This window comes from Propithecus coquereli, unplaced genomic scaffold, assembly GCF_000956105.1.
Source record: "Propithecus coquereli isolate 6110/MARCELLA unplaced genomic scaffold, Pcoq_1.0 Scaffold179, whole genome shotgun sequence".
In the NCBI taxonomy this organism is placed as follows: Eukaryota; Metazoa; Chordata; class Mammalia; order Primates; family Indriidae; genus Propithecus; species Propithecus coquereli.
In genome coordinates, this window is record NW_012142634.1 from 2,233,619 (window position 1) to 2,260,627 (window position 27,009).

Consider the following 27,009-nt stretch of genomic DNA (forward strand, 5'->3'; position numbering starts at 1 on the left):
GCACAAACCTCTAGTCCCAGCCCATCATCACCGGGCACCCAGGATGCCGTGGGGACAGAGATGCTCTGCACAGGAGAGCAGCCCCTGCAGGTAGGAAAGTGAGTCCCTGACCGGCCCCAGGCAGAACTTACAGGTAAGGAGGTGCCAATTTTTTCCATATATTCGATTTCATAGGAGTTTCTGTAATCATCCAACTCTGCAAAAAACACAGAAAGCAAGATTAGTGCCTGAGAAAGAAAAGGGAAGATTTGGGCTGGGCAGGTTGAGGCCCAGAACCGGGTTCTGGGTGGCTGGGGGTGCCCACTGACCAGAGACATGCAGTATAGCCAAGAGGGCGACTCAGCTCAGCTGCTTCAGACCACTGGTAAACTCCTTGCCGTAAAGGGGATTCTGCCATTAGGGAGTCTGAGAGTCCCAGGGACATCCGACAGCACGGCCACACACAGGCCTGAGTGTGGACAGATCTGTACACTCTGCACTGAGTTTCCAGATCAGGGAGCGTGTGCACTCGGGGTGTGGGTCTTCTCTGTAGTTCTCACGCGCAGCACGTGAAATGATACATCCTGGTGACATCTGGGAACTGGACCCATACTGGTCCCTCCCCGAGAATTCAGCTACAGCCACCCTCTGAATCGAGGGAAGAATGACATCGTTCCTTCAGTATGGCTCGTAAGAGAAGCTTCTCAAGTCCCCTGAACACTTCCCAAAATTCCACAGTACCTACAGGACTAATTCAAATCAAATTTTTGAATGCAAAGACTATAAGGTCCAACTAGGTAGAGAAATGACCCAGTTCAAATTGATTTGGTGACTTTAGGCTGCAAAGAATATTCTAGGCATTCAACAGAGACTAGAAACCCCACTGTCTGGTTCAGCGACCTGGGCAGTCCCACGTGGAAACAGCTCTGACACTCAGCTGAACTCGCCGTCTAGTAAACAGACTGCATGCCTACTGTGTGCCTTGCACACAGTGGTGAATGAGACCACAATGGACGTCCGTCCTCATGGAAGCCACAGTCTAGAGCTACCAGATGCTTCTTTTCTACTTAAAAAGAAAACCAAGATATGATGAATGACGTGTTCAGAAACCAGCTGTGAAAAAGCCTTGGTGGCAATCCGTAAAGCTGACTGCCTCGATTTTTTTTTTAGATGAAAATAAGTATAAACAGCAGTTCTGGTTTAAAGCCCCTTTATTTCTGCATATTGTTGAAGCCATCACTGAGAAAAGAAATGATTCCTTAGTATCAGTTTAGAATGAGATATTTCCTGGAGGATTTTCTTAAATCCTGCACGTGTGTGTGGTCGTGGCTGAATAAACTCAAGCACTTAAACATGTGGACAACTTTTCAGGAATCTCTGAGTCTCCCTTGAGAATCAAACACATCCTTCTAGTAGGCACGACCTGCTCACAGGATTAAAGATGGTTTTGTGGATTAAAGGTCAAAAAGGCTGGGTGTGGTGGCTCACGCCTGTAATCCTAGCACTTTGGGTGGCCGAGGTGGGAGGATGGCTTGAGGCCAGGCGTTCAAGACCAGCCTGAGCAAGAGCGAGACCCCATCTCTACAAAAAATAGAAAAAATTAGCCAAGCATGGTGGCACACACCTCAGGAGGCTGAGGCAGGAGGATCACTTGAGCCCAGGAGCTCGAGGTTGCAGTGAGCTATGATGAGGCCACTGCACTCCAGCCTGGGCGACAGACTAAGACCCTGTCTCAAAAAAAAAAAAAAAAAAAGTCTGCATTCAGTTGTGCTGTCACTTGGAAAGCACAGAGACTAGCACAAACCACACCCTGCTGGGCTAGAGTGCAGAAAGTGTGTCTGCAACCGTCATGTGAGCCGTACCTTGGGGTCTGCCCCCACGTAAGACTTAATTTCCATCTCACCTTAAAAATGAGAAGTAGGAGGGAAACAGTGATGGACAAGGTGATTTAGGGATTCTCTTTCAGATCTCTCACTTGCTAGGTGTAGAACCCCAGGGCCATCATTTTGTTGTTCTATAGACTGTATAAGTGGAGAAGATAATAGTGAATCACCTGCTTCCTCCAAGGTATCATTATTCTTGCCAAGGCATTATACGACCCTAAATTATTTAACAGAAACCTCTCAGCACACTCTAGAACGGCATGGAGCTCCCAGGACAAGCAAGGGACCACCACAGAGATCTTCCAGGGCCTATGGCCCCAGGGGGTGAGTGCCCAGCTCTGATGACCAGCTCGCCTCCCTACAGCGTCCAACTGGCAACCTCACCTCTTCCTGGCAGATGAATCTGGCGAGTTTCGGGTCACCAAGCTCATTCACTTGCCTTCTTTCCTACTTACCAAGAGGGTGTGCCTTCCCACTGCCCCGTGTCCCCCATTCTTCCCTTCAGAAGCAGGACTTGATGGTGCAACAACGGGTCTTTGATCCCCAGAGAAATGTTTCCGTGTGCAGGACGCCTGGTTCTGGGAGGCCCACGCCCCTCCCACGTCAATCCCAGGTTACGGACACCTGGAGAAGCCCCTTGCGAATATGCCCTGCTCCTTCCAATCACAGCCATTTTGTGCCCTCGTTTATAATTTACAAACTGGTCTGGAAAGGATGTAAGAAAAATCAGTATCTCTTCCTGTCATCTTGGGTGATCGCCAGTATTTTGAGGAAACATCCTCTGAAATTGGTTTTCGACATCTTATTCATCTGCTTTAAATGCTAAGCCTCAAAAACGGTAGGTCTGAGGGTGATGCCACGTCCAACTTTAGCCCCATTTTCACATCATGCCACACGCAGCTGGCAGGCCTGGGTGACATCAATGTCACCAAGTGGCCCATCATCTTTGCAACTAAAGGAGACGGTCACTTGCTAAAGCATGTGGCTCCTTCAAGTTGAAGAGGCCCACAGTTATTTTTAATGGGTCCTGTCATCTGAGGGCCGCTTCAGGTAGCTATTTTTTGCTGGGACACTACACAGCGAGAGGGCTTCACTGATGCTTTCATCAGACTCTGAGTGCTAGAGGTTCGCCAGGGGCCGCAAAGAGCCCTGTGCAGAAGCCAGAGGACGCAGCCGAGTCCCGGTCTTCATTCCCAGGACCAAGGAAGCCAAACTTGCCAGAATTCTCCATGCCTACTGACTTATCAAATGGAGCTTGGGATACTGACATTCTGTAGGATAAAATTAAATACTGTAAGACAAAAGCCCTCCGATAGGTTTTACAGATAAATGTAAGGGACTGGGATCAGGCATATTATTGCTTATCGCTAATATTTCTGGAACTTTTAACATAAGTGACATTCTGTTAGGGGAGAAGCAAAGAGCCCCTTGTAAAGGGACAAGGACGCTGCTCCTAACTCCCTCACCCTCTCCCTTCTATACGTGTAGTATGACAGTGATGGTGTCCCCCTTACAGAACGAATGAGGCTCCTGAGAAGGGCACTTCCCCTCTGTCGGAGGTGGGAAAGGGGGGCTGACGTAGCTGTGGTAGGGAGACAAGACAAGTAAACTGGGTGACCACCAAAGGGCCACCCAAACCTGTGAATCTAAAAACCACGGCTCTCTCAGGGTCTCCTGGACAGAGGCAGGAGAGGTCTCAGGCTGTGTAGCCCAATGGTTCCTAATATTTTTATCCCTAGGGACCACATGGACGAGGGTTTCTCCCCTAGCACCATGTTTTAAAAGGCTGCACCAGAAAAGAACACTTTCTAAGGAACCATGCAAAGAAAACCATTTATAATTGTCAACTCTTTAGTCAGTGGGAGAATCAATTACAGCCCAAACATGGTATTTTAATCACTGGGGTATTTTTCTAAACTAGTTCCACTCAGGTTTTTTGAAACATTAAAGACAACTGGAAGCTCTTCGAAACTGCTCTTGTGGACCCAGGTGGGAAGCACGATTCATCTGACACCCGGGTTCCGCGGGTGCAGGCAGGAAGCCCACAGCTGTGAGGGCAGACCTGGCCCTCCATGCACTCCAAGCCCCACCCTGGGGGAGTCACTAACAGCTCCAGACCTCTGTTTCCTCATCCTTAAAATGGGGAATTGCAGAAATCCACCCTGGGGAGCTGAAAGGATGAAATAAAATCATGTTATTTTGTAAAAGATTTCACACAGCTCAAAGTAAGTGTTGAACCAACGACACTTCCTGCTTTCGTATTGCTACGTATAGAGTTAACATCATAATGAATATGGGTTCAAAAAGCAATTATTATTTCTAACCCCACATCCCCTTTTCCTGCGGTTGGTGACTCTGATGTAAGAAAGTCTCAGATTACAGCTGCTGCCCTGCACAGATTCACTCTGACAACCCCATGAGCACCCTGGGGTGTGTGTCTGACGGAGTTGGACTTGACCCTGTTAAATGAACGGGAAGGGTGATGGGACAAGAGAGCTCTGTGTCCGGTTTCTACATCCAGATGCTGCAGGGAGCTGGGTATTTCATGGGTGGACACGGCGGGGCTTGGCATCTGCTGTAACTGCTGCTGTTTTGTCTTCATGTGGATGGATTTTTGATTGCCCGCCAGCTAAAATCATAGTTGTCACTTCCCAGATTTTCAAAATCATTTTCCGAAGAGGCAGATTTAACAGAGTTCTGTTCCAAACTTATACCTATCTGTTGAATTCTTGCAGAACCAAACAATTGTCAACTATGTTACTGAGCTAGTGTCTGTTTTAGTACAATGTTAAAGATGAACAAACACCTGTTACCATTGCATGAGGTACATATTAGCTTAAAAAGTACTACCAGGATTTTTATATTTTCAAAGGAAAAAAAATGCATGTATTCGGTTCCTGATGATAAAACTAAATGCACACACATATCAAAATCATACGCCTTTTGATTCTTACCTACAAGGCCAACCCCAAGCTGGTTTCTAAATACTTTTCTCTGACATTTAGAAATGTCTTATCAAGCTTGTAAGATGTAACCCAGAAGAAAACCATAGTTCTTATCAAAACGGCCAAGCCCAATGCTTGTGCTCAAATGTCCCCTGCTGCTTCTGGGACATAAAACCTCTTCCCCCCCTCAGCCTCCCACACCTGGCGCAGGTGATGCCTGTTGCAAGGATCAGATTGACTGAGTTGACACTAAGCTGTCTGATCTTGTATTACCTTCATCTCACAAACCTACGATGTTCTTTAAACCCTACAATGTTCAGGCTGCTGCGGGGAACACAAAGATGAACTAGACAAAGTTCTTGCTTTCAGGAAACACACAATCTAGTAGGGAAGCAAGAAATGCACACACATCATCGATACGGAGTTAAGTGCCCCAGCGCGGCCCAGACCAAGCTCTAAAGGCAAACGGAGCCGGGAATGGGCATCCAGGGAAAGGCTGGGAGGGCACAGGACTGGGACAGGCAAGGGTGGGAGACGGTGGGGTGGGAGGCCCCCAGCAGCACCGCAGAGGCAGCTGAGCAAGGGGCGTCCCAGGGGAACAGTGATTCCATTCCGGTGAGGCTCGGGGGTCGGGTGTGGGTACAGAGGAAAATGAGGATTGGAGGGAGGCCGAGGCCAGGTCTTAGGGCTGCGAGTGTCAGGTGAGATGATCACTTTTAGGCCTCTCAAACTCCAAGCCAGAGGACCAACCTGACAGCCAACTGAAAGCCTCTATTTTGCAGAAAATAAAACGTCAAAAGGTACATGTATAGATTATTTGGATCACCTTCTCACTGTCAAACTTAGAAAGGCGGCTTTGTGTAGGCAGAATAGAATATAAGCATCCGAAATTCTGAAACACATGAGATAGACCTCACCATAAATGCACACTGGTGCCATCCCAAGACCTAACGGGCCTGACCAAGGAAAAGCCTCTGGAGAAAGAGGTACAATCAAAACCTGCCGCGCCTATAGCACACCACCACCCGCCCGGTCGGAGGGAGGCTGTTTAACAATCTCAGTCCCTTTTTAGCAGCAAAAAAGTAGAGACGAGACTTTTGTGGTGTGTGATCATCCTCGTAGCAATTTTACTTAGTTTTGGAAAATTGCTAGAAATCAAGATCTTAGAAAGGAAAAATCAAAACCATCACAAAAGCCAGAGCGTTGAAATGCTGACTCAACGCTAGACTCAGCAGCCTCACAAGGGGGTCAGTGGAGGGAAGGCGTCTCGAGGACCATCAGACTGGGAAACGGGCAATGCCTCTAAGAAAGGCTCCAGCTCTCCTATCAGCGCTCCCAACAAGAAAGGAAGTACAGGCTGGGCGCGGTGGCTCATGCCTGTAATCCCAGCACTTTAGGAGGCCGAGGCAAGGCGGGACAATCATTTGAGCCCAGGAGTTTAAGACCTGCCTGAGCAACATAGCAAGACCTCGTCTCTAAAAAATAATGAATAAATAAAATTAGCCAGGCATGGTGGCGCACACCTGCAGTCCCAGCTACTCAGGAGGCTGAGGCAGGAGGATCACTTGAGCCCAGGAGTTCGAGGATGCAGGGAGCTATGATGATGCCACTGCACTCTAGCCCAGGCAACAGAGTGAGACACCTTGTCTCAAAAAAAAAAAGGAAGTATAGAAGCCAAGATGTGGGGGTGGGGTGGGGAAATCAACCCCAATGGAACAATTTTTTTTAATTTTGATTTACCCAGCCACACTGAGCCGATGTGTAAATATTTCAAACTGAATACACACAGAAGGAAGGAAGATATTAATGAGATCAGCAAAGGATCTGGGGCCCGTTCCAAAGGAAGAGAACATGTCCTCCTTAGCAAGCCTGGGCTGAACCTCTAGTTTGGGGCTTGACTAAAACGTGTGGCCATGTTGCCCGAACATCCTGTGGGGTCTATAAATAATGCTGGCACCAAGAGACACCAGGTGGGCTGACTGACAATGAGAGCTTGACTTGGATGACACTCCCTCAGAGCTGTGCTTACCAAAATCACAGAAGAGACAAAAGCCATAAGCCAAGATTGAGCAAAGCTCAGGCGAGCGCTCAGGACCCGGAATCAGAGATTGGTGCACTGGTTCTTAGCAGGAGGCTTGGGGTAAAGCGACAGCTGGTTTCAAGTCTCAGGCTGTTTTAAAACGCAGCCTTCACTTTGGGAGCCATGCAGGAGATCTCACAGGAACGACAACATGGTCACCCGGCTGAGAAGTTTCTTTCCTAGCCTTTTGCTCCCTAGGGACAGCACTCGCCAAGGCAGGGCGGGGGTCCGGCTGGCCACTGGGCTGCTTACCCTCCGTGGGTGAATTGAATTTGGTCTCGTTGACAAAGGTGGACAGGTCTGAGGGCTGCGGGTAGTCCTGTTTGTCAGCCTCCAGGTCTACCGTCATGCATGTCCACTTCTGGCTGGTGACCGCCAGCTTTTCCTCGTCTGTCGCATGGACCACCGCGGAGATGACTGGTGGGCTTTCTGGTGTGGCGGCTGGAGTAGGGTCCTGCAAGGAAAAGGGAAGCCGTCTCTCCTCTCATGCAGACTCTCAGCCCGAAACCACATCCCACCCGCCAACTCTGGGGCCCCGTGTAGCTAGGACGGGTCCCTGTCAAAACCCTCTGCATGATCTTCTTGGACTCTGCTGCAAATGGTCCCTTCTCAAGGAAACAAATTCACTGTCCTATAACTACTCTCCATTTATAATGGTTTGTTTCAGGGAGTGACCGTGGGTTTAAAAAAAAAAAAAATCGGGATTTTGTGTCTTGGTTATTTGAAACATTTCCTGCTAGTTTTATTATGACCGTGTTATGCACATAGAGTGCTTCAGGCTCTCACCTGACAGTCCTCATGTGAGTCCACAGAAGTAGAAAAAGGGGTCTTATCTCCACTCCCACAGGAGAGCGTGGAGCTGCACAGGGCAGGGTGGGAATCCAGACATGTCACGGAAAAGCTGAGAATGGGACCTGAGTCCCCTGTTCCTGAAGCTGGGTACCTCCCCCCATCGCCCCCACCCTGGCCAGGGTCCGCCAGCCGGGGCTTTGCTGGCTTGGACTTGGAGGGGTAGGGAGGGGGTCTGCTTGTTTTATGATTCAGAAATAGACCCGAATGGTATGGCCTAGTGGCCAAGGACCACCTTCCATGGTCCACCCACAGGGTAGAAGAAATGGCATATATTTGGTGGAGGAACCAGCGAGAGGGAAGGGGGGACTCACATAACCAGCCCAAGCCCCACTTCTTTAGGGGAAGGGGGCTCCCTTTTCTTGCCACTCCCAATTTGGCTGCATAATTCAGTGCTCTTGACACAAAAAGTCAGAAGACTTTCTCAACTTGATAGTCATATGTAAGTTCACAGCAGATGAACTGGCCAGAATGGACCAGAATGATTCCTAGAGACTCCAACTAACATTTTCCCTGAGTGTCTGCCTACTCTCAGGACTCGCTCTGATCTTCCCCAAATCGAAGGGATCAATATAATGCCTTGCAAATGCCGGGGAACCCTCCATGGAGGGGGCGAGAAGTTCCTGAAAACGTGAGCAGGAGGGAAGCTCTGCTGACACGGGAGAAAAACCACAGCAGCGTGAAGTCCCCGGGTGGGCAGTGCGGTCATAGATCAAAGGAATATGTACCTGAGAAGGTGGATCAGAGAGAGGAGACCGTTTTGGCGACTTTTTCACCCTAAAGGTGTCACTGGAAACAAAATGGAAAATGTGAACACAACAACCAGAGGTACAGGACACTGCAGAGCAGCAGAGCGGACGGAAGCCGCTGCCCTGCAGAGCTGTCTGGCCCGGACCACCCTCCCGTCCACGCCACGCCAGCGAAAACATGTCCACACTGACAATCCCTTCTGACTTTTTAACAGCTATTATTTTTGCCCCCAAGGGAAAGATCCATCAAGCTGGAAATCTTTAAAGAGATGGCATTTTGGCAAGCTGACCCAGAAAATGAAGCTAAATTTAACTAAATGTTCTTATTTTATAAAGCAAATTTCGGTGAGCAGATTAATCTATCTGGACTCTTCCATGAATGTGTGAACCAACTAAGGTGGGGGGAGGGGCCCTAGGCTCATGACACCAATTAACAGGATCCGATTCACAGACGGGCAAAACTACACGGCACTTAATGACACAGCACTTAAGGAACATTGGAGGGAGTTGGAGCAGAAATAGAAAGTTCTGGGTCCTCGGGGAGAATTTGCCAAATCCCTCCTACTCACAGGATCTTTGAGTTTAACGGATTCCTGTGCTCTGAAAGCTTGTAGGGGGGTTCTGACTAAAGGCAGGGCTGGGGGTGAAATGAGATGATTTTTTATGTCTTTTCCTAACCATGGTTAACAGAGAAGTTCATGACTCTTTGCTCCCTTTCTTTCTGCTTCATATAAGTAATGGGGGGGTGGGCTGTGAGGCTAAAGAACCATCAGCTCAGACTCCTGAAGGGCCGGTAGGCAGATCCCAGGAGGAAGGGATGACTTTTAGCATAAACAGGTCCATTCAATCCATGGGACAGTAAGGGGGTCATTTCCACGGTCAAAATGGAGGTCTTCTCCGCCCTGCAGACAGGCCCCTGGCCCCCAGCCCCTTCTTGGTACCATCCCAGCCTCGGCAAAGCAAGGGCTTTGGGGGGTGGTCCCTCCCCTTACATCCCACCACCCCCCACTGCCTGCCACATTAACGGACGGGCAGAGCAATTTGGCATTCAAGTTCCTTCCTTGTGTTCTCTCAAATAAAATGCTCCAGCAATGGCAATAATAATGAAAAAGAATACTATAAATGGCTATTTACAGCATTTATGGCATTTGCCATAAAATAATGCAATCACAGCTTCAAGCATATATTTATTCATGCATATAAATATATAACTGGATATCCTGTAGTTGCTAAATGGCTTGAAAATACCAAAAAAACCGCTTGGGCAGAAGAAAGCCTAAGAGACTCTACCCTGTCCTGGGGCTGTGGATGCCTGGAACCAGGCCAGCTTCCCTTGTAAGGACAAGGAGAAGGTACATGTCTTTGGACCCCTGAGAGCCACCCACAGATCCCTCCTGGCCAGGGAAGGCAAAGCACCTGGGACCCACAGATGGCAGATGAGGCATGCTGACACCAGCCTGGTCTTGAGTGACCAAAGCCCTAGCCCAGGGCAGCCTGGCGATGGCTCTCACGGCCGTGCGCTCCACTCTGAGCCGACCCTGCATGGCAGGTGCTCTGCGGGCCCCCATTCGGAACAGCCCAAGCACATTAGCAAGAACATGCCACAGCAGTTGCTGCTTGTGGTTAGACTGGGTGGTTATTTTAATGTGAAGCCACAGTACTATTGAAAGCAATCGCCCACTAGCCCAATTTAAAATGAAAGAATGGAATGAGGAGTTAAAAAAAAAAAAATGTATGGGTTTCAGATGAAGACGTCCAGTATGCAAGGGGGGAAAGTTCCATTCCTGACAAGCAGGCAGATGTTGGATACCACGTTTTCACAGCCAAGCATTCTCACGGATGCAATCACAGAAAAATAACCTCCGCTACCGGGAGCCCCGTGCCCCACTGTTCCCAGGCCCACCATGGAAATACGTCAGTAGCAGCCATGGAGAGGAAATGAAAAGGGCTTGGAAGCAGAAACAAAAGGCAGAATGAAGCACATTTGGCATAAGAGGCAGATTCCATTAAATTTACTTACAACAGAGAACATACAGACATCACATCTTCAACCATCCTAAGACAAGAAGACAAAGAAAAAGAGAGACAGACAGAAGGAACTGACAAAAAAGATAAATCTGCACACAACTGGTTATTCGTGGGTTAGGATGCGGCAGCCATCGCTGTAGCGTCTACGTCCGAGGGCGGCAACACCCCGGCTTTTTGGAAAGGGCTATTGGGGAACAGCTTCTCTTGGTTCTGATCATCCCACAAAGCGCTGGTGCACAGAGAGCTTTGTCACCCCACTGCAGGGTCTTTCAAGCCAGCACCCCGTCTGCACTAGAGGCGAGAGCACAGACGGGTTAGCGTGCCCGACCTTTGTTGGCTCTGAGGAGCAAAGGAGACCGTGGATGGGGATAGACTACGATACAGAGAGCACGTCGTGGGGAAGGAGGAGGCAGTGGTGGCTACAAGTTGACTCTCTTTCCAGAGACGAGGGCGCATGGCGCTGCAGTCCAGGCATTTCAGAGTTCTCCTATTCCATGCTTGAAATAAAGTTTCCAACATCGATTCTATTGAGTCTCTAGGAAGGGCCTAGCTGGGTAACTGATCTAAGAAAAGTCTACATTTTTGGCCGGGAAGGCCTCCCAGCCACCACTAGGCAGCAGCAGGGTGATCCAAGGCCAAAGCCTGCTACAGAGAACTTGTCAGGAAGGCCAAGGCTCTCCTCAGATGTTCAAGGCTTAAGGGAGCCCATATGGGAGGTACCCAGGTCACCCTGCCTCCTTCACACCAGGCAGACCCAGAGGGGCCAATACTGTGGCCTGCTCGGCTGCACTGCCCCCCGAGACTGATCTCAGCCCTGCTAAATCATGGGCAATACTTCCCATAAGAAGTCTCCAAGCAGCGAACTACACGTGGCCCAGCGTCCCGAGAATGGACCTGCAGTCACCCAACTTCGAGCCAGTCTCGGCATGAACTCTGGAGGCCGGGACACACAGGACCCACGGGCAGTGCTCTTGACCTGGTTAAATGTGTGTGGACCACACACCCGACTATTAATGGCTTCCCGGGGATTGTACAGATCATTCGTGCCTTTAGGGTCCCACTTATCCCTTCTGAACTTACAGGGCCTTTGGACTCTGGTCTATAAAAGATGACTAGAGAGGGAGGGAGGCAAAGAGGGGTGCTTCCTCTGCACTGGTCGGGGTGCAGGGAGGAGCCGGGACACACTCCTCACTCATGGGCCTCCTGCAACCTCCTGCCGCGTTTGCCTCCCTGGGCTAATGTCTCACGAATGGCCAGAAACAAATACTGTAAATTGTAATCGTATTTTAAAGGACATCTCTCCTGGCTTCTCCAAAAGGCAATTCACATGCTAAACAGGGGATAGGGTCAGTCACCAACAGAGAGGTGACCAGGCCTCCAGGGGCCTGTCCCTCTCTTTGGGATCTCCCACACTCCCCTGGAGTCCCACGTCAGGTCTTAGGCTTTAAGTAGCTAGACCACTAGTTTAGGAAGACAAAAGATCAAGGACTCTTGACCCCAAGGGGGTATGTGGATGGGAAAATGCTACCACCGTGGTCTCAGAGAGGAAGGAAACCATGCATCCTGCTTGGTGACATGGCCACAAGCACAGCGTCATCACGGCAACCAGGGGCGAGGTTAGGGCAGCTGCAGGTTATCCAGGCACGTGACCTTGAGTTGCACCCTGCCTCCAATCCTTACAACCCCCACCCCTGAACTTACGTCTTCAGGGGCGTCTTCTTCTTCTTGGCGGGCTTGTTCAGCCCGTCCCCATCCACTCCATTGGTTTCCATAGCACTGGCTGGGATCTCAAAGGAAGCTGGGGATTTAGAAGGTGAGCTGGGGGTCTTAGAGGACGTCTTAAAGGGGTCAACAGACTCGTCACAGGCGTCTGGGTCAAAGTTGTATGATTGTTGGGGCAGTTTGGGAGACTCCTGCATTTTTGAGGTGGAAGAAAAAGGGTTAAAATTGGGGTCATCCCACTTGTCAATATCAAAGGTATAGGTACCTTTAGCAATAGGGATGTCATTGGGTTCAGCGGGGGACCTGGGAGGTGAGGCAGGAGTGTTGTCAAGTTTCTCGGGTGTCTTTTTCATCTTTGGCCTCCTTAGGGGCATTTTGGCAACCGGCTTTTTGCCTGTCTTTTTGGTAGAAGGGGGGTTTTCCTGCTGGTTGTCCCAACTACCCTTGTCCTCAGAATAGTCAAACTCCAGCCTCACTGACAGCCCCTTGGCTGGGGAGTCCTCCTGCCCCCCGCTATCTGACGGGGTCACCTCCACTGCCTCTGGGGCCGTGGTAACAGGCAGCGTTTTCCTTCCGACGGGTGGCGAGTTCTGCACTCTGCCTCCTCCGGAAGCCGGGGGGATGGCCCCTTCTGCACTCTCTGCGTCCAGGGGGCAGGCAGCTTTGGGCACAGCAGCAGGCTCTAGGGGTGTCTCCTCCGATAAGGCTGGGCCAGAACCTTCCGTCTTGGCTGATTCTGTTTTTGTCTCAGACGCCAGATTCTCCTCACTGGCAACAGGACTCTCCTCGGCTGGCTCCTGGGGCGTCTCTTTCACCGGGGGGGTTTCTGTGGGTTTCTTAGTGGTCTGTTTCTTTTTTAAGGAAGGCGGCCTCGGCTTTTTAGTTCGCTTAAGGGTGCTGGAAGCACTGCTGGAACCCGTGCTGTACGCATCTGGAGCGAGGGCCACGGCCTCGGGATTGCCTGAGCAAGAAGCACCATCAAAGTCACTGGCTTGCAGGCTAAGGGAGCGGGACAGCGTAGACTTGGAGATCAGGACAGAATCCGTGGACTTCCTCCGCGTGTTCGCCTTGCACTCCTGATTCTTAGCGTCGGAGGCGCGAGGTTCCAAGGTCTGAAAGTTATCCACCAGCTCGATGTTGTCAAAGTCTAAGTTGTAAGTCCCACTGCTGGCTATCGGCTTGTCTTCATCGAAGACGGCAGAGAAGGAATGGGACGGAGGACGGAAAGGACTTCCTTCCACCGAGTCACTCCGGGGGCCATCGGGAACGGAGACCGTCTCAGAACCACATCCTGAAGAGACAGAGGAAAAGCCAGCATTTAGGGACATAAGACACTTTGCAGGGTATCTCCTCTTGTGCCAGACCATCACCCTCTAGGGCAGAGGTCAACAAACTATAGTCACAGGCCACCCTGGCCCACCACTGGGCACCCTGCTTGGGTACAGATTCTGGCCCAACCCATTATTAGCTCCAGACCCCAGATGGGCTCTCCCTCAGTTCCCTCACCTGTAAAACGGGAGTGATAAGGGCTGGTTAAGGAATAGCTCAGATCATTCACTCGAAGACATTTACCAAGTGCCTAATCAAGACCAGGCACCATTCTAGGTGCTGGGGATTCAACCATGGACAAAACAGACAAAATCCTTGCCTTCCTGGAAGTCACATTCTTCAGGGAGAAGATAGTGAATAAACAAATAAACAAGTAAAACATATTACAGTCAGAGGGTGATATGTACTAAGGAGCAAAATGAAGCCAGGACAGGAGAGCTGTAATTTTAAAATAAGGCAGTCAGGCAAGGTCCTCCAAGGACCTTGAGCAAAAAATGAAATCAAGGTAAAAGGCACGAACCAGGAGGATTCCTGGGAAGGAAGCATCCCAGGCAGAAGGAATAGCAAGTGCAAAGGCCCTGGGGCAGGAGCACCCTTGGAGTGTTGCAGAAATAGCAAAGAGGGCAGTGTGGCTAAAGCAAGGAACAGGAAGACAGAGAAATACTGCAGGTAAAGCACAATAAGCCTTCGCAAGTACCAGCTGTTGTCACCGGCAAGCCTGTTCCTGAATACTCAGAGCCTTTGTAAGGAACAAAAGGGCCCCCAGGCAACTGTAGCAGAACTGAGTTTGTCTGCCACCTGCCACAGGCACCACCTGTGATCTCTCTCTCCCATCCCACCTGCCTGTCCTTGGCCTTGCCTCCTGTCTGTTCTCACTCCTCTCTGGGCTGCTGCTTTTCTACCCCATTAGCCACTGCCAGCCGAGGAGTTTGCTCCTGATTTCTCAATATGCTGCAGATGCTCCGAATGTCAGCCAAATGACACTTGGGGATCTCACGGCCCCCCAGCCACTTGGGGATCTGGCCAGCCCTGGTGTGGCTACTCTGCGTTCTGCTTGCTCCAGGTGGCATCTTTCATGCACTTCTGGGTTCACAACTGTTCCAGGCAGTCAAGGATGCCAGAAAATGATTTGCCAGAAAATTAAAAACATGCCACCGGACAAAAGAGGGCAAATGTTGGAAAGTGGTCTGTAGCGCTAAGTACTGGGAGAATGCAGAACAAGGAATAAAAGGAGTTGGCACAAATATGGCTTGGGACGGCGTTCCCAAAGCGTGCTTCGCTGACAAGTGCTATGTCCCTCCAGCCCTCCTCGCCCCGCCCCCGGAGAGTCGCCAGATAAAATACAGCATGCTCAGCTACATTTGATTTCAGATAAATATGTCTTTTAATATAAGTATATCCCATATCCCAATTATTCATGGCTTATCTAAGATTCAAATTTAATGGATATCCCATATTTTTATTTACTATATCTGGGGGTCCCATCCCTCACCCCAGCAAACAAGCTTGGGAAATGCTTCATTAAACCCCAACTGGTCTCTCACTGGATGTTTTCTCAGAGCAATTCACACCCAACTGCAAGCCTCCAGGTGGTGAGTATTTCTGTGGCACTTACCAAACTTTGCTCACAAGCAAACCTTTCTGCTGGAGCACACGGCAGAGGACCGCAGTTGGTGAAGTAGGAGATGACAACGTAAGGAAGCTTCAAGACTTTGAGTTCAGGAACTGGTCCTAGGCATCTTGGTTCCCCCTTGACTGGCCACACGTTCTCTCACAGGCTCAACAAACACCTATCGGCTTGAGAGCACCTTCCGGAAGCATGTCTGTGAGCTAGTCCTGGCTTCAGATCCTTTCTTCCCCCTCTTCTCCACCCAGGGCCACCCCAGGCCCCACCTGGAGCAGAGTCCTAAACACGAGCACCTTCCTGAAGCCTCTCAGCGCTGTTCATCCTGCCAAATGATTTCTCCCTCGTCTTCCGAACACTCCTGCTTCCATCTGGGCTCAAAAGGAAAGGTGTTGCCTCCCTTCTTTCTAAAATCAACTTCTTTCTTTCCTCCAGGACCTAGTGTCCTCAAGCACCCCATCGTCCCATCGGCAGTGACCTTGTCCTCCTTCCTGGCCTGTAGCTGCCCCTGGGCACACAGTGCAGAGGGCACAAAGGCCCAGGGGACACCTTGGAGGACCTGGTGCTTTCCAACGGGTCCTGCCAGGAGCCTCATTCCCAAATCAAGGCCCACACGTGCCAACCTCCTGTGCCTCAGCAGCCTTTAGAAGGAAGTCTTTCCAGGCCCTTCAGATGTCGGAAGTCCTCCCTGAATCATGCAGCAACAAGCAGATATTCAGCTCAACCAAAGGCTCATTTTTCCCCAGAAGAAAACGCTCCCTCTCTGCTTCACGTGGCTTTCCTATTTAGAACTGCCATGTCCTCATAAATCACCAGGGACCAAGAAACCTCACCTTTCCTAACCTCGACATTATGGATGTTTGGGGAAGGTCAGTTTTTTTTTTTTTATCATGGGAGGGGGGTGGTGGCTGCCTGTTCACTGCAGGATGCTCAGTGGCATCCTCAGCCTCTACCCACTAGATGCCAACAGCACCCCCCCCCAACTATGACCGCCAAGAATGTTTCCAGACATTGCCATGTCCCCTTGGGGGGCAACATCCCCCCTGGCTGGGAAGCACCGCCTTACTGTGTGATTACCAGGGGCTGCTGCTCCACAGGGTCAACCACGGGGGGCTGGGAAGGCTCTGGTGGTCCAGCTGGGTTCTGAGTCCCCACCCCTCACTGGATTTCTAAATGTCCACATGTCATCTCTGCATGAAGACAATTCACTCGTTCATTCCACAAATAACGTGAGTGCCAGCTATACGTCGGCCACTGTGGGGTGTGCTGTGGACACAGGTGAGCAAACCCAAGACCCCACATCAATCCATCTATGTTCACACGCCCTCTACTCGTGCAGCCCGTCAGTGCAGACCTGGGCAGTGCCCCAAGAACAATGTCTTGCATCTGGGTGCCAGGTGTCCGGCTCAGTCTGATGACAAAATCAGCATCCCCAGTTCATCATATGAAAAGGCTCACTAAGTGGGTTCCCCGTTGTCCGAGTCTGCCAGGGCTGCTGTCACCACATGCCACAGACTGGGCAGCATAACCAACAGAAATGTATTTCTCACAGCTCTGGAGGCTGGGAGTCCAAGATCGAGGTGTTGGCAGGTTTGGTCTCTCCTGAGGCCTCTCTCTCTGGTTTGCAGATGGCCTCTTCACTGTGTACATTCCTGCTGTCCCTCCCTCTTCCTATGGGGACACCAGTCCCATCGGATTAGGGCCCCACCCTTGTTACCCCATTCAACCTTCAGACCGCCTTGAAGACCCCATCCACAGACGTAGTCGCACTCGGGGTTAGGGCTTCGACACATGAATGGGGGCAGCAAAATGCAGTCCATAACCCCAGAGCTGGGCAGTGAAACCCCCAAGTCAGGGAAAAAGCAGATGTGCCAGGCATGAGGGGGAATTCCTAGCAAGGGGAGAAAGCACGAAGGCTCCCCGCGAGCAGGCCACACGCCACTTCTCTGGCCTGCTGTGCCGACTGCTGCCTCCCTGATGCGTCAGCCGGAGACAAGCAGCTCTTCCAGCAGATCCCACCTGCCGCCCGGCCGGCTGTTCCCACACCCCCTGCCAGGCCTAAGCATCAGCAGGAAGGCTCTGTCCGGGGTACACGTCACTGCTCCTCACGTAACCACTGAACACCCGCTGATCCCGGACCACTCATCGTCCTCCCCCTGTGAATGTGGTCACCACGGGCAGGTGAGGTCACTTTGCTCCTAGTGTGAACACAGCCAGCACAGGCAGGTGAGATCACCATCCTCTCATGCTTCCTCACCTGTCTACACAGCCCCTGATCTCTGCATTGTCCCTCCAGCCTGGGATAAACAGGCCTTTGGATCTGGCGGCTGTGCACCCCACGAACACCTGACTCGATGGCCAGGGCCCCCAGGTGCAGCGCAAGGCTGCATGTCAGCGTCCCCAGCAGCCTCACCTGTTCCCTGACCTGGGCATGTGTAACACCTGGTGAAGCAGGGAGCAGCCCGGCCAAGGAGGACCCAGGTGCTTGCGGCAGCCAGGCCCGGGTCTGAGAAGCCATGGCCCTCACCCGGCTGTGTGCCATGGTCTGAATGTCGTGTCCTCCCAAATTTCCACGTTGGAATCCTCACTCTCGAGGTGGGGCCTTTGGGAGGTGATTAGGTCCTGGGGCCAGAGCCTCATGAATGGGATTAGCGCCCTTATAAAAGAGACCCGAAGGAGCCTGTTTGTCCCTTCCACCACGTGAGGACACGGGTAGGAGGTGCTGTCTATGCACCGGCCAGCAGGCCCTCACTAGACGCCAAATCTGCCGGCACCTTGATCTTGGGCTTCCCAGCCTCCAGAGCTGCGAGCAATACGTTTTTGTTGTTTATAAGCCTCCCAGTCTATGGTTGTTTTGTTACAGCAGCCTGATCAGACAGTATGCAACCCCAGGCAGGTTACTCGATCCCTCTGAGCCTCAGCTGTGAAACGGGCCTTCCTGTGAGGATGAAGAGGGACAGGCACGTAAGCACCTAGCCCAGGGCACAGCAGGTGCCAGGAAAAGGCAGCCACGGCTCCCCAGCTCCTGCACGTGCCACGGGGACACCGCCCCCGTACCCCTGCCTCCGACTGGGAAGGGCCCTGGGATGCCCTGCCGCATACCAGGAGGCTTCCCACGTCTGCACCGGGCACTTTTCACATGGCCTCCCCAGAGGAGGTGAAAGCGAGCGGCAGCGTGTGTGGAGACAGGCTCCCCTCTGCGGTGGGTCCAGTGGACAGAGAAGCCACAGGTGCTCTGCAGCCAGGCTGGGCACTGAGCTCCCTCTGAGTCTGCTTGAGGGCAATGGCCAACAAGTAGCCATTTGGAGCACAGTCCTGGTGAGAGCCACCACGTGCAGGCGGAGACAGGAAAGGTGTCGGCACACAGGGCACGAGGCAGCTCCAATCACCTCCAAAGCCCCAACCTGGCCTTCCCCCTGGCTTGGCAGTCTCCCGGCAGGAGTGAGTCAACCAGCTTCACTCCCCAGTGGAGAACACGTCCCTGGAGGGTGAGTGGGCATCTGTGGGAAGGAGACCACCTCGGTCCCCCTGCCGTGCCTCCCCACTGACCACTGACTTGCTGCCGCCTGACAGCCCGATGCCCTGGCCTCTGTCTCGGGGCTGGGCTCGGGCTGCAGCTCTCAGGACAGGCTGGCACAGAGCTGCAGAGCTCCGCCTGCACACATCTGAGCATCCGCAAGCACAGTGACGGCTTTCACCCAGCCAGCACTACGACCTGCACCAGCCCACGGCACCCACGCGAAGAGCAGCCTGGTTTCCAGATGGAAAAGGAGCCAGCCTGGAGGCGGAGAGGCCTGCGTTCCGATCGCAGAGCCCCTCCCTTGCTGCGAGGCGGAGCGCAAGTCCTGCGAGCTCCGTAACCTCTGCGTCTCACAGGGAGGCAGGAGATGCTACACACCGCACAGGGAGGTTGTGCCCATGAGGGGTGACTCTCCCCACCTGAGTGGGAGGGGAAACATGCCAGGGACCTAGCACACACCTGACCCTGGGCAGACGCTCCAAGGGGAGCTATGATTGAATGATGTGACATTTAATTATGTCCTTAGGTGGCCACTTTTGAGTTCTAATAACACGGCCACTGTCCCCCAGCCAAGTGTTCCGTTCACAGGACCGTTCATGGGAGGTCAGAGCAGGAAGGATCTGAGGGCTCGCAGGTCACCCTCCTCATTTGAAGGATAAGAAAACTCGGCTCAGCTGAGCTGGGTCCACGCAAACACGCTGGTGGGACCCAACACAGGTGAGCGATAGTTTTGCAAAACGCAGGTTTCCAGGAGGAAAATCCACGTCTCCACTCACAGCCAAAGGCCTCGTCTGTTGCTTCCCGCGGCTCTTTTAGCACGGTCAGCAACACCCAGGGCTCTTCGCAGAGGAAAACTGGACAATCGAGTTTCCTCTCTTGCCCTTTCCTTCCGTGGCTCTCAGAAGGAATCTTTCTTCTCCTCCGGCCGCCTACGCCGGCCAGCACAGCTGCCCTCTCACGTTCGATGCCCCACGCTGCTCTGAAGAATGCAGGGGGGACGTTACGTCTGGGGGCGCGTTTCTAACAAGGGCGGCAAATCAAATGGATCTTTGCACAGGCCAGGCTAGGGGGCTGTAAGCAGACACAGTTCCAACCGTAAGTCGCCTTATCTCATAATCCCCACACAGCCAGTCTCCTCGTGGCTTTCCACGGAGCAAAAGCATCGAGTCCCTGTTCAAAGACTCCAACAGGAATAATCAAAGATTCCAAGGGGCTGTGACCGGTGGCAGTTAAAGACTCCAACCCCTTCCCTGGTGGGGGCTGTCGCTAATCCTCTGTAACGCTGGTTCTTTTAGAAACTGACATCCAAGAAAGATGTGGGTGTCACACGTGTTTGTTTCCAAGAATGGAGATTGTTATTCGCTTTGTACAAAAGGAGTCAGGCAGAAGGAAGGATGGGACCAGAGGGAAGAACAGAGTAGTGACCCACTCCCCAGAGCGGGCAGGATGTCGACCAGAAGTCCCAGAAGATGCACCTATGGTCACGGAATGGCCTCTGAACACTCCGTGGTGTTTGGGGATGGACATGCTGTAATACGCCATTGTTCTCTTCTAAATTGTTTTCTAAAGCATCCTACATATGTTTAGGCATGAATTTATTATACCCACGGAAAAATAATAGTTGATTCCTAATCATATTTGACCTAGAGGTTACGATGTGTTTGTCATTCAGCCACTGTCCATTAAGAACTATGGGTGAATTTTTTAAAATATTAAAACATTTTTTAAAATATTACAATATTTATTTCCTATGCTTTATCACAGGAAATAAGGGAAGGGATGCAAATGACTCTCCAAGAACCGTGAGCAGGCCTCCTGGCTCTTCTCTACCTCAAAATCAAAGAAATGCTGATCATCCTCCTCTCAGAGCCAGCGTCTACACTGACTCAGCAGAATCCAGACACGGCCGCTGGCTGAGGAGCTGTCAGAGAGGAGAGAACATGAAAACGGAACTTGTCAGACACCCGCAAAGGCATCTGCTCTCACGGAAACTGCCCTGCCCCCTCCATAGTGCAGGGGGCATGTTTGTTCAGGACGAAGCCCCAGGAGTGTGTACCCTTTCTAAAACAATGGCCTGCTCCAACCCAGTGCAGATAACAAGGATTCTACCCATTTCTTTCCAAAACCAACATCAAGGTCAAAGTGTTATTTTATTTCCCAGTTCACCTGGCTCCTGGCCATGGCGAGAGTACGAGGGAAGCCCCCAGCCTGCACGGCCCCTTCTCCTCACTCACCTGGGGCAGCCTTGACCCCATTCGTGGCTCCTTCTCGGCACAGCCTGCCCTCGGGAAGCCGGCCCAGGAGAAGGGGACGAGGTGGACCTGGGCAGGACTACACCCAGGTGTCCAGCTCATGGTCTAGAAGGGAGTTTGGCCTTGCAGACTCCTCGCCACATGGGGAGGGCTATGGCCCAAGGTGGCCAAGGTGGGGTCCTCTAAGGTGTGGGGCCCAGAGCTGTCCAGGTCTAAGGATGGGACACACCTAGACCCCTGACCAGCCTGTGGGGCCATTTCTGGCAGGCCCCACTTCCTTCTAGGCTCATATTACACTTTCATGCTAGAGGTGGTTCCACCCCACTGGTGACACCAGCAGATGCACCCAGAGAACACAGGCCACGTGGGCAGGGTGGGGGTGGGCACGAGATCTGTCCCAGCCCCCAGTAACCACCACATCTAACGGGTGCATAAAGGTGTTTCAACTCATGCTGAGGGAGACAGGCGTGGGAAAGTGATAAAGAATCAGTAACAGGAGGTTAATGAGGGACAAAGCCCCAGGCCTGCCAGGTGCCCACCCCTCCTCACCCCTTTACTACCTTCCTTCCCAAGCCTACGGGCCCTGTTCTTGGAATACAAATGCAGATTCACACGGGCTGGTGAGAACCTTACGAGAGCCGGGGCCAAAGACTAGACTCCAGCACTGTGCTGGGAACTCCCAAGACCCACCTACTGCCCACCTTGCCAAACCCAATCTCCCCAGAGGCCTCTCCTAAAACTCTGCAAAGCAAACGTAGAACAATCCACTGTATCTGCTCACCCTTCGTTTTCATGATAACCTACAAAAATCATGCAAAGCACAGCCCAGAGTCAAGAGGCTGACCCAGCCGCCTGGGGTGGGCATCCGCCTCCAGCCACGCCCCAGGAGGAGCTGCCTCAATCTTCCCGCGTGCTCAGGGCCACAGGGCTGCTCCGGGACCTCCCCAGGGAGCTCTTGCCCCTCGGTTACCTGGTTCTTCCGGGGGTGGTTGTGCGCTGACCTCGGGTTCTGGGATGACTTCAGGGGGTGGTGGGGGCGGGGCTGGTGGAGCTTTGACAGGAGTTGTTGACTCCGGGGTCTCAAATGCTTCTTCAGAGTCCGAGCTCCTAATGGAGAAAGGAGGAGAAGCACAGGTTAGACAGAGGCCGAGGGCCAGCTCCGCCGCGCAGGGTGGCCTCTGCCTCAGGGCAGTGGACCCGGGCTCGCCGCTCAACTGCACTGACTGAGGACAGATGAGAGGAACGTCAGCTTTCCCAGTCAGAATTCCCAAGGGTGAATCTTACCACCAGCTCTGACTGTGCCCAAATGATGTGTTCTTTGAACCCAGCTCTACTGGAACGCACACATCTTGTCTTAGCGGCGACCACAGGCACAGGGGACCCTTGAGGAACTCTGCCACACGTTCAGACAGAAAGGCATTCTACTTGCTCCATGCCGTGGTGCCAACCCCCCGTAGGATCCCACCCCAGCACCGTCTCCTCTGTCCTGCCCTGTCGGCGCGTCACATGACTTGTTAGTACACATCCATTCACTTTCTGATCATGCTTATTAATCTTTCCATCTACTGAGGATTACAGGTGTGAACCATTGCGCCTGGCCTGGTGGCTCAATTTAAGTCAGAAAAGATTAGGCTTCCCACAGTCACCGAGCCGGCCATGTACCCTGGGGCCAGAAGGCAGCTCTGCGTGTGCTCGAGATGCCCCGTGGTCCCCAGCCTGGGCCCAACCTTGCCTCTGAGGACGGCCAGCGAGGATGCAGCACCAGCAGCAGCAGCAGCTGGGCCGAGTCCCATCTCAGAATAGTTGAAACAGACCAAAATACCAATTTATTCATTTGCAGTCAGGAAGTTAATTATCAGAAGGGTGGATACTTAGGATTGCTGATTGCCACAAACAATCCCAGCAGGCGCATCTGGAGAAAACGGATGATCAGAGGGTGACCTGGCAGGTGAGTATGGAGTGTGGCAGAGTGCACTGGGCCACACTGGTGTCACTGAGCCATGCAGCCCAACCAACACTGTGAGACACGCTGCTGAGTGCCCATGGGGTCCATGGGCCAAAGGACTGGTGACCCCAGTGGAGGTCAGCATCTCCCAAAGACCATCTGCCAGCCGGCGGAGCATACCAGGAACCAAACCAATCCCTCCACTATCTGCTGGCAACAGGAAAGGAGCCACTTGGTGGTGCCCCTCAGAAAATCTACACCAATATTGCTTTTACAACTTGTTTGTCAGTGACTCACGTGATAAGCATCAAAGACCCTCCTTCCCCCCTACTCTGCCCACCGAGGACCTCGGCTCCTCCAACCAGCCACAAAGCCCTCCTGGGACCCAAAGAGAGAAACAGAAACATCAGAGCTGCTTTTGATGGGATCCAATGAGCCAAAGCCTGCACACGATTAAATTTCACAAGTAAATACTTAACTCATGCAACCACAACAGGGGAGATGGTGACTTTTTACAAACACACATTAATATCAAAGGGCTTAGCTTTTGTCTATGGGCAGAATTTAAGATCCACATTTGGACAACAGCTCAAGGGACCTGAAGTTCTGCAGAGTCTGTTTATCAGTATGAAAAACACAAGGAGGTTACACAACTGAGCAGCAAAGAGGAGCAAGAGTTCAGATCAGCCTGGTGGGTCCTGGGTGTAGCCCCGGGAACCCAGCTTCCTCGCCCAGGCCCCCAACGCTACATGCAGCATCAGGCAATGTTAACAAGATGCACAGAGCCAACTTGCCTCTTTCCAGAGCTTCCTTGAAGGACCAGCAGACTGGAATTCCCACTGCTGGCCACCGCTGTCCATATCCACCGGGCCCATTCCACTGGGGACCACATCTGCCAGGAGGCAAATGCCATCTCCACTGAAGAACAGCCTCTGTCCCCCAAATTCTCCTCCTGTTGTCTCTGAGATCGAAATCCCTTTTGATGTCATAAAAAAGTTAGCTGCATCATCAGCCACGGGTGCTGTGAGCTTCTGCAGTATCCGGAGGCCCTGAGGCTGCCCCACACAAGCTGAGATTCGGGGAGAGACCACCAAGTGCTCGCTGGTTCCCTGGCTTCTGCGTCCCTGGGCACCGGTGATGAGTGGCTTTGGAGCACAAAGGGCCTGCTCTTTCCCAACAGCACAAGCAAGCAGTTGGGAGAGCCGGATGCTCTTGGATTCTCCCTGCTGAATTCCAATGAGGTGTCTGCTGCTGCAGCTGCCCAGCCCATCCACCTACTCAAAGGGACCACCATTCACCACCACTCTGCGCAGGAGGCAGTGTGCAGGCCAGCCAGGGCACACCAAGCCCCTTTGTGCTCCCTTGCCTGTTTGCTGTGAACTGTTTCTGCAACAAAACACCAAGGGTGGCCAGGTGTGTGGGCCACCATGGACCACTAGAATAACATTCACTTCCGGTGCTGCCTGCCTTGTTTTCATATTTCCGCATCCTCTCCCGGGAGCAGAGAGCAAGTTAATTAGAGGAGGCGGGAGGCAGCTTTTTTAATTAGCTCTTTTTTCCCTATTCAGTTTCCCAGGGGCTGAAGCACATTTCTGAGAGCAAGGATTTCTGTAGTCCACCCACAACAAGGCTGTACGTAAAAATAAAAGCAGCATTTTGGAGTTCCAATGCATAAAAGCAATTCCCATCGGCCGCTGGATGGGTTTTTTCCTACTAGAAGAAACTAAAGTACAAGAAATTATTCTGTTAAGGCTCCACACAATTTAAAAATGAAAGGAAAGTAAATTAATTTGCCACAAATACATATCAGAAGGAAAAACGTCCCTACGATCTGCTAAAACATCTCTAAATTATAGAAAAATATATTTACCAGGATATGCATATGTTATGTTCATGGGAGAAGTAAATACGCAAATACAATTAAATATCTATGTTTCTATAGTGTATAAAGAGCTCTTCACGGCCAGACAAAATCTGGCAACTTTAATTCTCAGCATAAAAAGCACAATTATAGCTACCATTTGTTGAACATTTTGATATGTGTCAGGCATGGGACTAGGCCCATTTGTACACCTATTCCCGATCTTCAAAAATGACCTGCCTGCTGGAGAGCAGGCCCACTTTGCAGATGAGACAACTCTGCATTCCAGGGGCAAATTACTCCATATATTTAGCAAATTACGTGTGCCAGCGCTCACATCCAGAACCGCCTGCCTTTAAAACCTAGGCCCTTTTCACTACCTCTGCAGTTCTCAAACATTTTTAGCAAGCTCCGTTTATGATATGTTTGTATCATAAAGTCTGTCATGAAGAGCAATTAAGCTATTTGGGTGAACTGGACAATCTGACACCAGGGGTCAGAGATGCCAACGACAGCTCAATACCTGTTGATTTCTCTCCTGGCCGCCTGTCATTAGGAAAAGTCCTAATACACGCTGATGAGTAATTACAGACAGGTCTGTTTTTTAACAGCCTGTGCTGTGATCACGGAATATTCCCTAATAAGGCAGACAGGGCAGGAGGGCCACCTAACCACACAAACCGAATTAATCTATCAGCACCAGGCTACAAGCGGACGGCGTCCAATACCGCACGGTGCGGCGCACACAGAAAAGGAAGGCAGAGGGAAACGTGTAACCCCAAGCGTGGACAGACTGTTCCAGCCGCTGAAACCCGAACCTGCCGAGCTCCCCAACTGTGTATTCGTACAGTTCAAAAATATGTTTTCAAGTATTTTCTTGGTTTCAGAGAATTTCTACAGAGCTCTAAAGTCCCACAGAGCATAGCCTGAAAACCTCTGCTCCCCACGACACTAAGCTAAACACGTCCACAGATGACACGCTGTGTCAAAACAAAGTATGGAAGGAAACTGTCCCCAAAGCAAGAGTCAGGTAGCTGGGAAAAAAGTAGACCCTGAGGGCCTGTTTCCTTATATTTGTGATTTGGTTTAAATATTTTCACGTTTTTACTTCTATGAACTACAACAAAAAAATATAAGACCAGCATCCACACACATACATCATGTAATATACACATGCACATACATGCACATAGGTATGTGTGAATGTGTGTATAACTATAACTGAAACATGGATATTTTCTAATAAAGAAGCACTATAGATGCAGTTTCCATTATATCAGTAAACGGTTACATTTGTTCAAGTTTTACTGGAGATAATTCAAGGGCTCGGAATAATAAATTGCAGAGATCACAGAATCTTCCAACACACTCATCCCATCTTTTTAAACAGGTGAGGAAACTAAGGCCCAAAGAGCTGAAGTGACTTGCGCAGGGTCACTGGCTCATTTGCGGCAGCCACAGCTAGAAATTCCATGGTGCTGGGCCAGCCTCCATTAAGCACTGCCTCCAAATAAGAGCCTTTGTTCTAAATACGATACCCACCCTGGAAATCGAAAGCTAGCTCCACTTGATTGTTACCTGATGATCAAGAAATGGTTCCTTGTTAAGCATTGCTAAAGGGGAAGAAGATACTTCCATACTTATATTTCTTTCTAGATCAATTCCTTAGAATTACAGTTTGCAGTTCCCAACATGAAAGTGATCCAGGGACTGGACGGAGGTTCTTGGGACGACCCAACCAGAGTGAAAGGACACAGGGTAGGCAGGCTACAGACAGGGGCTTCCCCAAGACCTTCCTCTCCGAATTCCCCTCCTCCTGGCTCCCTTTGCCTTGAAGACCAAACCCAGGTAAAGGCCCCACTTTGGCCCAAAGCCCTGCATCGGGGAAGATGGGCTGGCATCGCGCAGGCCAAAGACCATCTGCCAGCCCTGAAGAGAGAGGGAGACCTTCCAGAAATGAAACTGAGCCCCTGGCGGAGGATCAGACAGTCTCATTCATCTCTGTGTCTTGCGGAAGAGTTTGATGAATTTGTGAGTGAATGGATATTTTTGAAACTGCTGTGTACTAGATTATAGTCATATTCTGCTGAATGACAACTTTAGACAGTCTTGTCAATAAAAGCTACTCCCACTCCACTCTCTCTCTCTCTCTCCCCTCCAGCCTAACACACCTTAACCAGACTGGTCATTTGTCTAGGCTTTGACTGAAAAGAGTCTTTCATTTGCCCATGCCGGATATAGAA

General features: G+C 51.4%; 1 protein-coding gene across 4 annotated transcripts in view; it reads right to left on the reverse strand.

Annotated features, from left to right (window-relative positions):
• Window positions 1–27,009, reverse strand: part of TACC2 (transforming, acidic coiled-coil containing protein 2) — a 169,735-nt gene that overhangs the window by 24,158 nt on the left and 118,568 nt on the right. For 3 of the 4 annotated variants that reach the window (XM_012642432.1, XM_012642430.1, XM_012642429.1), the window contains 5 exons: window positions 21,931–22,067; window positions 12,215–13,526; window positions 8,465–8,525; window positions 7,140–7,341; window positions 132–196 (listed from right to left, as the gene is read on the reverse strand). In XM_012642432.1, the coding sequence (XP_012497886.1) occupies window positions 132–196; window positions 7,140–7,341; window positions 8,465–8,525; window positions 12,215–13,526; window positions 21,931–22,067 (1,777 nt within the window). Of the gene's footprint in view, window positions 1–131; window positions 197–7,139; window positions 7,342–8,464; window positions 8,526–10,505; window positions 10,542–12,214; window positions 13,527–21,930; window positions 22,068–27,009 lie in introns of all 4 variants that reach the window. The other variant, XM_012642431.1, reaches the window with a different exon arrangement.